General features: G+C 38.8%; 1 protein-coding gene across 3 annotated transcripts in view; it reads right to left on the bottom strand.

Annotated features, from left to right (window-relative positions):
* ZEB1 (zinc finger E-box binding homeobox 1) overlaps window positions 1-12428 on the bottom strand; it is a 192737-nt gene that overhangs the window by 4794 nt on the left and 175515 nt on the right. For all 3 annotated transcript variants that reach the window (XM_051961227.1, XM_051961228.1, XM_051961229.1), the window contains 2 exons: window positions 8154-8259; window positions 2416-4199 (listed from right to left, as the gene is read on the bottom strand). In XM_051961227.1, the coding sequence (XP_051817187.1) occupies window positions 2416-4199; window positions 8154-8259 (1890 nt within the window). The remainder of the gene's footprint in view (window positions 1-2415; window positions 4200-8153; window positions 8260-12428) is intronic.

The raw sequence follows: 12428 nt of genomic DNA, 5'->3' as shown, positions 1-12428 counted from the left end.
TTGTGACATTTGATTCAAGACTAGAACAGCCAATAATAGCACATGCATGATACATTTGCTACTGTAACATAGCAGAATGGTATAGGATGAAGGCCCAACACAATTTCCTGACTTTTTCTGCTCCTGATTCCTACAGTGAGCTGGGTCAAAGCCCAGCCATCCCTGCCAGGATACTGAAGACTATGGAGGATGCTAAAAGAGGCTTCTGAGGCTCATCATCATTTCTAAAAGCACTGGTGGGAATGGAGTGGTGGGTGTCAATTTTTGGCTTTTGGTCTCAGTGAACTTTGGGAATAGAAAGCTTGCCAGGTGGGCAGAATCACACCTGGATCACAGGCCTTTCACATACTGGGAAAGACGGTCTAGAAAGAAGAGGAATGTTTGGAGCGAAGCCCAAAGGAAAGGCCTTAAGGACTTTGCTGAAAAAAAAAAAACACCAATGTTTACACCATACAAAAGAAGCAGTGTCTTGTAGCTGACAGAGATCTGGCAAGTCCCACCACTGACTGCCCCAAGCTGGCTGTGTGGCAAGCCTCAGGCAGGGCCTCAGGAAGCTAAGCTGTGGAGCAGGTGTTCCCTGTCCTGGGACACGTTCTTTTCATCACATAGGACTCTCTACATTCACAAAATCACAGTCTAGTTCCTATTCTCTCTCTGTAATAATCCCAATAGTTTGTAGAATATTATAGCTCTATAACTGGAACTGTTATATTATTATATAACTGTATAAAGATTGTTAATATATGACAGACTACACTGGAATAGTGAATCATTACAATAATAATGGGCAGGTAGATGGCTCAATGAATAGAACACTGGGCATGGAGGTCGGAAGATTCACCTTTCTGAATTCAAACCTGGCCTCAGACACTTCCTAGCTGTGTGACGCTGGGCAAGTCTGCCTCGGTTTCCTCATCTGTAAAATGAACTGGAGAAGGAAATGGCAAACCACTACAGTATCTTGGTCGAAAAAATCCCAAATGGGATTGTGAAAAGTCATTTGTGATTTGACAACAACAATGATGAGCTGTAATATTCTAAAACTATTTATGTGCCCTTTGATTTACTTTTAAGTTACTTTCATTTTGATATTTATAAGAAAGTAGCTGAAAGGCCAAAGGAAGCTGATTAATTTTTAAATTTTGTAGCTGGATAGAACAGTTGTAGCATCAATAACCCCGGGCAAATTTTTCACTTCACCTTGACGGACCAGCATTTCCTCAGCTATAAAAAGAATCTTTGAACTGGATGATCTTAAAGATAATTTCCATTTCTAAAATTCTATACCACAAAAATCATAGAAAAACAACAAAAAAGCTTTGCAACACACTCTGTATTTCAGCCTTCTATTATATCACATTTAAGTAATGGTTCATGCCTATGATTTTCACGTCATCTGGTCAGGTGCTTAGTTATGGTCTATAGCTCAATGGGCCAGGTAGACCTTTTAATGTGACAATACACAATGGAGGTCTGTGGATAAACACTTTGAAATGTTTTTCTGGTCATAAAACAATTTCTTTCCTAAAATTTATAAATCTAATGTGAATTGCAGCATCTACTCTGAAAGGCAGGATAAAATGGATACTATAAAAAACCACTGATGTTTCTTCTAAATCAGAAATAGGATCAAATATGGAGATGTTACAGTTTGAGTTCATATAGAAGAACAATATAGCTGATACTAGGTAGGGTAGCTCACCAAAGAGTTATGGTGCTTTTGGAGAGAACAGAAGAGAGAAAATGATTCATCATTTAGCCATGTGGAAGACCTCTCAATATGTGTGTGTATGTGCATTTTTCCTGATACACACTAACTATAACCAAACACTGCCTAATGCCTAAAGCCAGTAAGAATATCGAGCGAATTCATTAGTTATCTTTTTGTAGATCTTTATGTTACCAAGGCTAACTATTATTTGCTTTGGTTCCTGATGTGAAAGACAAGACACTTTTATTTATTGTTTTAATTGAAGAAGAAGCTCTTTTCTAATTTTGGAAATAGCAGTCTTAAGCATTGTTTCTGACTTAGCTATGAAGATGTTTAGGTGTGTCTATATGTCTATTTTACTAGATGATCTATGACCTCATCTCAGTTGGCATGCATCCTTCTACTGGGGTGTAGTTACACCCATCCATGCCATTTTATCCTCTGTAATTGCTGTCCCCCTGTCCTTTCACAGATTGTTCCTAGAGAACCTACATAACACACTGCAGGTAATAATTAATCTAAATAAATTACTTCTAACCATCATATTTAAATCTTAACATTAAGCCCCTTTCTCCCCAACATACTACAAAGTTGAAATAAAAGAGCATTTCCTCTTGATCTGATCTTGTTTACAGTAGAGTGAGAAAAAACTGAAATAGGATGCACGAGAAAACATGGACATGCTCAGTTGAGAGTTCGGTTACCTGATTTCCATTAGGCTGGGCCACCTTTGTGGGTGCTTCTTGGACTGCAGGGCTGACCGTAGTAGAATACGTATACGCCACTTGGGGAATCAGGATGGTCTGCTTATTGGCAGCAAGTGCTCGTAAGCACGGAACACTGTTCTGGTCAGCAATGGCCACGATTGTAGGTAACTGGGCAGTGACGGTGGGGATGGCGATATTGATGGGGTTGGCACTTGGTGGGATCACATTTACAACTGGGTCTGAGTCTGTCACACCACTGTCCTTCTGCGGATCCTTTTTTGCACATGACAAGTTCAAGGGCTCTTCCTGGACAGAATAAACACTGTTCTGGTAAACACTAGTGATGGTGGATCTCTCCAATAGTTCTCCATGTTGCTTTGGTAGTGAAAGATCAAGAGGTTCGACTTGAGGCTCTTCAGGGGCACCTTCTGCTGTGTACAAGTAACCCTGGGTGTTTCGCGTTGAAGAAAGGTTGAGTGGCGATGGGGATGGTGTGCGGCTCCCAGGCCCGCTCGCAGCCGGCCCGACGGGAGACTGGGCAGCCTTCCTTGGGCTTCCTGTGCTGGCCTCGGGTTCGTCAGCATTCGCAGGTGCCGGGGGATCGCTGTCACCGCTGGGGATGCTTCCTTGGCTGGGCTCGGGGGAGGACGGCTCCGATGGCTGGACTGAAACCTGTCCGGCTTGCATCTTTTCAAACCACTTTTTTACCACATCCAAGGGCAGGTTAACCGAGTCTGCGATTTTGGAAAGTTCTTCTGCGTTTGGCTGTGCGTTCAGAGCATAGTATGCTTTGAGGAGAGACAGGAGGTTTTTTAGGGGCGGCTGGCTGGGAGACAGGCGGCCCTCGCCAGGGTCTGTGGGGACGGGGGGCTCGGGCTTCCCGGCCTCGGGGGCACTGAGTGGAGCTGGCTGCTTTGGGTCATGGGGCTGGAATTCTGGAGGGGCCTTCAGATCTCCGGGGCAGTCCTCACACATTAGGCAAGTGCTGTCGTCGGGCTCCCCTTCAAAGTGCTTTTCCTTCTCAGACTTCACGGTAAGGTCTTCAGGCAACTTTTCACTTTTGCAACTATTGGTGGGGACAGAGTTTTCTTTTTTCAGATTCTGGGGAACAACCTGAAGCTGACCAGGCTGCTCAAGGCTATAGTTGATGATGATTTTGGTTGTTCCATCCTGGTCAACCAAAGGAAGACTGATAGCCGAAATGAGGGAATGGCCGCCTGGCTGTATGGTTGGCGAGCCGATTGTTTCTTGATCTTTGGATGCAAGATTGGCATGATTGTTCTCCAGAACTTGCCGTATTACATTACCATCCACCGCCACTTTGAGCACATTTTGAATATCACTCAAATTAATACTTATGGGAGACACCAACCCTACTGTTGGGAGGACAACAGCTTGCACCACACCCTGAGGAGAACTGGTAGCCTGTAAGGGGCTACCGCCACTGAAAACCCCATTTTGTAAAGGGGCCGAACAGTTGATTCCTGAAGTAACCACAATGGGTTTGAATTCATAATCCACAGGTTCCGTTTTAATTTGGTTCACTGGAAGTTGTTCTTGCAAGGGCTTGTTTTCCATCTTCTGCCGGATCTGAGGCCTGGCGGGACTGCCTGGAGATGCTGACAGAGATGGCGAGGAGCACTGCGATGGCTTGAGCCCTGTTCTGGACCGGCCATTCACAGGCATCAAACCGATGCATTTTTTACTGCTGATGTGTGAGCTATAGGAACCAGAATGGGAAAAACGTTTCTTGCAGTTTGGGCATTCATATGGCTTCTCTCCTAAACAGCAACAAAAATGACAGTCACTGTTTTATTAAAGAACGGTCCAAAGTCCAAACATTTCCTAAACAAATAGCCTAGCCCTTCAAAAGCTACAGAAACAGCACAGATACTTAGGACATCTTAGTTGGTACTATCTGTTTTTACAGATAAGATATTTTTTCATATATCTGATTCTGCTCCTTAAAACTCAACCAGAGTAATTATAGAGGCCAAAAGAGTCTCCCCTTAGTGTTCTGGTTCAACTTCAGAATCTTTCAAAACAATACTTTTCATTATTCTAGCTTATCATCTCCAGACAATTTACTTATCTCAAACTAGCCAATTTAAGGGAGAATTAACTAGGTTGTGGGTTAAGTATGAGGAGGGAAAGGAAGGACAGAGGAAGCTGGGATGATGTTCTTTCAAAGTTGAATATTCAATTTTAACCAACAAAGTTCAAAATTCTACAAGGTTACCTTGAGAGGATTTCCCATGAAAAGAAATAAAACACAACTTTTCTAATTCTAAAATAGAAAATCTTATACATATTTTGAACATGTTTTACACACACACATACAACATATTTTTGGCCCTTGGGCTAGTTTGGCAATTTCATTACATAAGTGTCATAGGATGAGGAAACTCTTTCCCCATTACAGATTAGCACTTATTCTGCTAATTATCACCTTCAAGACCAGCTCTGGCACAATGAGAGGTTTTGTGCTTTATCAGAGTTATCCAGCATCTTTATCACCCCTAGCTCTTCCTGACTTTTGAGACTAGCTCCCTCTACACCAGGCCATGCTGTCTCTTATCTCTTATTTCTCATAGGATTGAGTATTTATGATCTGAAATTGCATCAACTGCATCATATAAAGACAAAGAATAGTTTTTCTCTCATTACAAAATTAAAAATAACTTTAAAAAATGTCAGTGTTAAAATTATAAATTCAAAAGTGTACAATTGAATATAATACTCTCAGAAATGTTAACTGGTCTTATAATTCTAAGCAACCCAAGAAATTAGTATTGGAAGGGACTTTATAACTTGGTATTATAACCTACTCTTCAGCAAGGAATCCTTTCTCATATGTGATTATAGAGCTTAAATATTTCTATTTCCTATGAAAGGGAGGAAACCCTGTGGTACTCCAAGAGACAATGTGGAAATAAGGTTGACTAAATCAATTTTCAAGAATCTTGAGCTGGTGGTGTAAAAAAGTGAAAAGAACACTATGTTTCATAATTAACACTCAACACCCTAACATTTTTAGGACTTAATTTCCAAAACAAACCCAGATATCCATTGTAAGGAAAAATACTATAGTCAGTTATTGAGCTGTCATTTTTCAATATGTTAAAATACAATGTTTGCAAAATTTTATAGTCACTGATAGCTGTAGCCAGGCCTAGTCAAGAAAAGGGGTAGAGAGTTTGTCTTGGGGTAAGACAGGACCGAGGTTCAAGTTTAGTAGCAGAGATATCCTGATTCTGCTACCATGGACTAGTCGGCTTCTTGGTTAACTGTCTATGATTAAACATTACAAGGAGTTGATTATATCTATAAGTGGGGGAATTCCCTAAACTGATGAAATCACAGATCCACTACCAAAAACCTAAATACAATCACTTTTCTAAACACTAGATAATAATATCTTTAAAAAAGACAAAAAAAATTCTTAAGACCCAATTAACATTACTAGAATTGTGTTCAGTTCCCCAGGGGACTACTAGCAGACTGTGAACTGTCAAGTGGGATGGATACCAGTAAACTTTTCTATTTAAACTTTTATGTGAGCTGGTGTAGAGGATGGGGCACTGGACTTGGCAAAAGAAAGATCTGAGTTCAAATGTGGCCTTAGACTCTTACTGGCTACTTAACCTTGCACAAATTATTTATCTTCTCTCTGCCACCATTTCCTTATCTACAAAATAGAACTAATAATAGCACCTACCTTCCACATTGTAGTGAAGATAAGGTGAGATTGTAAAGAGCCAGCAAACTTTAAAGATCCATAAATGTACTTCCCAATGAAAAGCACTTTATAAAGAAACATTAGGTATTTTTTATGGGTCTATTTTTCTCTTAAGCAGCTAACTGAAGTAAAATCACACAGGTATGCCACCCCATCGATTCTTTGACTGATTTCACCTCTTCACAGTTCCATGTTTTCATTCCTCATTCATCTTCCATCTCTATCTTCCCATCCAATCTCTGCCTCTTTCCCCCCATTTTTTCAATGCCCTATTCACTTTGTAAAAGAAGGTAACGAAATGAATGTTAAGCAGAAAGGGGAAAAGTTCTTAGAATTTCTTAAATAAAATTAGAATTTAATATCTTCTAATTGGGAACTGTGTCATATATTAACTTAATTATATGTTAATGCTGTCAATTTGTAAGAAGGAAACATGCATGTTCCTAATGTCAAAAGTAACAGAATACTTTGCTTTATCAAATAACTTTGCTTCTGAAAAATTCCTAGTGATTCTGTTCCCTACTGAATCACCAAATAATTTCAAACCTGTTTTAAAGTTCATTTCTCATTGCTCTTCAATTCAAAGAAGCTTTTAATACATCAGCTTTAAGTTTCTCTTGGGGTAGGGTGGGGAATATCATCAGATCTTTTGTCAAGCAGTTAATGGTCTATAGCACACACATACTTAAATGCTCTATGGAAAGTGCTATTTCAAGAAATTCTATTGAAATAAATAATGACCCAGAATTTCATATAATTAGGTTTGGATTTTTGTCTATTAGATTTTTTAAGGCAGATTTTATGTATGTTTATAAAAATTGTTACACAGAACATGTGATTAAATGAGACTCAGGCTGTTTTCAAAAAACCCAACATTTCAGAATTTATACATCTAAATTAATGTGACCTTTCAAAGAATCTATGATGGAAGATTATATATTAACCATACTGTCAAAAAAACATTGTCTAATGTCAGAGCGCTTTTGCGTTCCCTTCCAGTTTGGTGGTGCAGAGGATAGAGTGCCTGGCCTTCAGTCAGGAAGACATTTTCCTGAGTTCAAATCTGACCTCAGATATTTGCTAGCTGTGTGACCTTTAACCCTCTTTACATCTGCAAAAATGAGCTGGAGAAGATAATGCAAAACCACTCCAGTATCTCTGCCAAGAAAACCTTAAATGGGATCACAAAGAGTCAGAGACAATTGAAAAATGACTCAACAACAAATAATCACCTTATTTGCCAGATGTGTTTCTGAGTGATGTTTTACAGTTTTTAAAAACAAAATTCATCCTTGTAGGAAAATATTTGCTGAAATTAGGCAGCACTCTTGCCTTGGGACTGAGATAGTTTTAGTGGTGAGTGCTGACTCACATGTGGCTCACTGACCTGCTATCTTCTTGCGTCTGTTCTGTATCTTCAGAGATCACATCCCCAGTCCCTTTTCACCTGGCGAGTCAACCCCCCTTCACCTTAATGACTTTTGTGTGACCTCTTCCACCACATGCATACGCTACTCCCCAATCCCTCCTTTCCATCTGTTGCTTGGGGAACCAAAATCAACTTAGTCCAGAGGCATCTTCTGCCTCTACCCACCATCCCTGGGCCTTCCCCGGTCACCTCATGCTTGGGGACTTTCTGACTCTGTATCTCCATCCCTCAGCCCAGTGTTCGGCTGCTGCTCTTTCACTGTGGTTGTTCAAAAGACTGTGGAGCTTGAGTAATGGTAGAATCACTGAAATAATGTGTGATCTCCTAAAGTGACTACTGTGAACGGCCATTCTTTGTGACATTTTTGAAAGATGTCAGTCACATTAGGTCCTTTCTGTAGTTGTCCCAGCAGCATGCAGATAACTAGAAAATGGGCACAGGTTAATTATGATATATTTGGAGAGCCACACTTGTCTTATTTAATACAAAATATACCATTTGTATTAATTCCAAAATATACCAAATGTATTAATTCTCACACTGCATGGAGATAGGCCCAATATTTACCGCTATGGATCCTTAAGTGCTCCTTAAGGTGGTGTTTGTACTTGAAAGCTTTTCCGCATTCTGTGCACTTGAATTTCCGGTTACCCCCAGACTGGGTCACATGTCTCTGTAAAAAAAAAATAGTTTATTCGTAGTACAAGAGAGTTCTGAATATGAGAGAGAATAGAATGTATCCAAAAACTCCAGGTAAGCATTTGTAATATTTTAAAAAGTATAAACTGTCACTACAAAATGTGCACCCTAAGTGATAACCGACCTCAATGAGTGCTTCCTAAGTGACCTCAGGGGTCACCTCTCCAAATTTCTCATCTTACAAGGGTGAAAGCTGAGGCTAAGAGAGGTGAGGTCCTCCAGGTTAAGAAGGGTGCTGGGTCCCTTGGCTCCTTGCACTTCTCCAATCTGAACCCAACAGCACTAAGAACTAGGGTAAGGACATTATTATTCCCAATTTATAAATAAGGAGAAACTCCTTGCCTGGCATCAGTCAATGGTGAAGTTCAAATCTACAGGTCTCTTTCCAAGTCGAATTTTCTTTTTAGAATACCATGTCCCTTCTCTCATCTAACCTATGAAAAGTAGGATTTTACAAAGTGATTTTTCTAATTTGCCAAAATTCTCTAATTTTATCAGGCACTTTGAGAATAGATCTTGGCTCAGAGAATCTTTCAAAAAATAATCCTATGAAACTGTCACTCCTATACAATAGCTGCAATTCCCTAAGTAAGCCGGGGTTTGGTTGGTTGGTTTGTTCTGTGATTTTATCAGAATAGGGAATTATCAATGCAGAAAGAATTTCCTGAGAGAGCTTCTGTGACCTGCCTATAGTGATACAATTATTACATTTGCAAAGAGAGTCTTTAAAACAATTGCTATGAGTTTTCATTTTTCCATTTCCCCTTTTTACTGATGACCCTATATAGACAAAGTTGTTCAGTTCAGTTCCTTCATTGTAAGTGAATAGCCTAGAGTCACAAAGTCAATTAGAACAAGATTTGGAACAAAAATCGACATTTTGATTCTTAGGATTTATGCTCCATATTATACGCTGCATTACTTCTTTACATTTAACATTTCAAGGATAAACTTTTATCACTGGCTAAAATTTCATTTCTATAGTTCTACTTTTTATTGTCAAAAAGGGAGGCCAGAGAAATATGGGAACAACAGAGTCCCAAATCCAAATTATTCTCCTACATATATCAGAAGGTCCACATCAAATCAAATAGATTACAGATCAAATTTCAAAGAATCCTTTAAAGGAAAAGCTACATTCTCTATCCTGATCCTTCTATCTGCTAGATCAGTAAGAACAAGAAGTGGATTTTCTTTAAAATTATATCATATTCCTTTGAAAAGAAACTTAGAATATAGGACAGAGAAAGAAATCTCTTAATATAAGCTGACACAGCTCACAAATTAAAACATACAAGCAGATGGACATATTTGGGAAGAGACAGTTAATTTCTCGTTTTCTAAGATCAGGGTGAATTAGTATTTCTATACTTTATTTAAATATATTGACAGCAAGCTTCTGACAACAAAAGAAGCACACATAAAGGAATTCTGAACAAGAGTCATTGAGTATAATTGATGGGGAGGATAGTGAAAGGATAAAGTAATATTTTTGCTTTATTCTGGGTTACAAGATCATCCATTCAAAGTGTCTCACTCAGAAAATCTGGTTTGTTGTCTGATTCGATACCTATTGAATATTGGAGTCTAAAAAGATTAAAACATATTGCTGGTAAAGCAGCAACTATACCTAGATCTTGCTATTTTATGAGAATCACAAATGACAGTTTGCCTGTGGCATACATAACACTCTCTGATTATAAAGTCTTGGGAGTGCTGCCAATATAAGCCCAATTCTCAGTTTACTTCTAAATCCCATTTTGGGGAAATATCTCTTTTAACTTGGCTATTTCTTGAACTTACCAAGTCTCCTCCAAAGATGAAGTTCCCTTTTTTGTCTCCATCCATGTGCCACTGATCTGCTTCTGCATTTATCACTTGCCTAATACCATCTGTCAAACTCAATGATCCCTTTTCAGTTCTCATTCTTGGCATCTAAAGCATCTAACACTTTTTCTTGCTATTTAGTACTATGTTCTTCCCTAGGTAGGGATAATGGTTTTCCTCTTCCATCTCTGATGCTTTGTTTTCTATTTTCATCTCTAGGTCAATTTCCTTTCCTATCCATATGAAGATTGTTTTTTGAACCCAAGCATAAGATTTTACATTTATCCATAGTGAATTTCTTATTAGATTTAGAGCAGCACTTTCACCTGTAAACATCTTTTGGATTCTTAATCTATTAGCCATGCCTCAAAGACATTGAGGGTACTTCACTGAAGATCTCTTGTCAGGCTAACACAATTATCAATGACTACTCTTTTGAGTCTAGGGAGTCAACATTTTCGAAAGCCACTTTGTTGTTATACATCATTTAAGCCACATCTCTTGTTTTTTCCACAAGCAAAGTGTTAGGTGCTTTTTCAAATGCCTTGATAAAATTTAAGTCAACCATATTTTTAGACCATTCCCTGGATTTAACAGTTGAAAAGAAGAAACAAGTTTTAAATAGCACAATCTGTTCTTGATGAAAAAGCCAGGTAGACATATTTGCCAGATATCCACTACTTATTTCTTTACTGGGTCTATTCTGTGTTTTCTCTAGTAACTGAAGTAAAAACTTATTTGGCTATAAGTTGGTCATTCTATTCTCTCTTCTTTTTTTTTGAAAACTGGGACATTTGCTTTTCTCCAGTCTTATTCTCTATGATTTTCCTAGTATCACTGATGGTGGCTTAGCAATTCTATCTGCTGTCCCTAAGGATGCAGTTGATCTGTGCCAGGTAATCTGAATTCATCAAGGACAGTTAGGTATTCTTTTTAATTCATCTCTTAGGTAGTACCTTTTGGCATCAACTCTCTCTTGGATATTTTTGTTCTGTCATTTCTAGCCCAAAGGTCATTTGTACTGGCAGAGAAAACAAACAAACAAAAAGACCCGACCATCTCTGTTTCTACTGTCAGTTACTGCCATCCTATCCCCTCATGGATTTAGTCCTTCTATAACCCCATTTCTCTCAGCAGACCTAACACATACTGTTCACTAGCTTTCCTTTGGTCCTTAACATTCTTACCAGATGCTTATGCTGAGCTTTAACACAATTCATCTTACGCAACTAGCCTGTCTTGTGTCTTCTTGTCACTTCCATTCATACTTTTAAAAAATATTATGTGGTTGTCGAGTTAAATGCATTCATATTATTCTTTTTAGATGATTCCCGCTGTCTTTCCTAATCAAAACGGTTTCACTTTTTGTTTTCAGAATTTCATTCTTAAGAATTTTTTTTTTAAATCAATCTTGGGATAGCTTTTCCTATAGAATTTTAGTCCATGGAATCCTATTTAGCTAACTTCTGAAATCTGTTCTCTAAAAAATCCAGTGTACATAGTAGGATTTTCTTTTCTTCTCCTCTATCTCAAACTCCAGGAGTCAGTAGTCATTTCCTATATCACCATCCCCTATTCATACCAGTTTCTGTCAGTTGGTTCTTTCATCTTTTGAGTGATGAAATTGTCATCAAAGTGCTTAGTATAGTGGTTGCCACAAAATAGGAGTTTAAAAATGATTTAAAGTCAAGTCAAGAAATGATAAGTTGCTCTGCTTTTGGCAAAGTGAAAGCAAAAGCAGAGAGATACCTGGATAAATGAGGCAGTTAGGTGGCAGAGTGGAGAGAGAACAGGTCTCAGACCCAGAAGGCCCAAGTTCTGAACCTGCCTTAGGCTGGGTGACCTGGGACAGGCCCTTGAACTTCTCTTACCTTCATTTTCCTCTATGTAAAATGGAGATGCTAACAGTACCCACTTTTATAGCGTCCACATGGTGAGTCTCCAAGCTAAAGGAAGGTCAGCTACTGTCATTATTGAGTCTCCCTCACTTTTATGGCATGCCTCTGTGACAAGTTTTTAAGTTGTTTCTTCATTTATTTGTTTCTAGTGTTTATGTGGTCTAGAGTATATTCCTGTTGACAAAACAGCTTTTTTTTGTTCACTAATCATCACCCCCAAATTCTCAGTTATATTTCCCCTTCTGGTTAGTAGTTTTCCACTTATTACCTTCATCATTCATAATCCACAGTGCTCTCCTAATTCCCTAACTCTCCATCCCTCTCTTCATTCAACTTTGGGTCTCACAGGCTCAATCTCATTCTGATCGATTCAAAGCTTTTATCTGCTGTTTTCCCTCCTTGGCAATTTGGGCTGCGC

Source organism: Antechinus flavipes, chromosome 5 (genome assembly GCF_016432865.1).
Source record: "Antechinus flavipes isolate AdamAnt ecotype Samford, QLD, Australia chromosome 5, AdamAnt_v2, whole genome shotgun sequence".
Classification (NCBI taxonomy): domain Eukaryota; kingdom Metazoa; phylum Chordata; class Mammalia; order Dasyuromorphia; family Dasyuridae; genus Antechinus; species Antechinus flavipes.
Note: the sequence above shows the minus strand (reverse complement) of the source record. Positions and strands in the feature narration are given on the sequence as shown.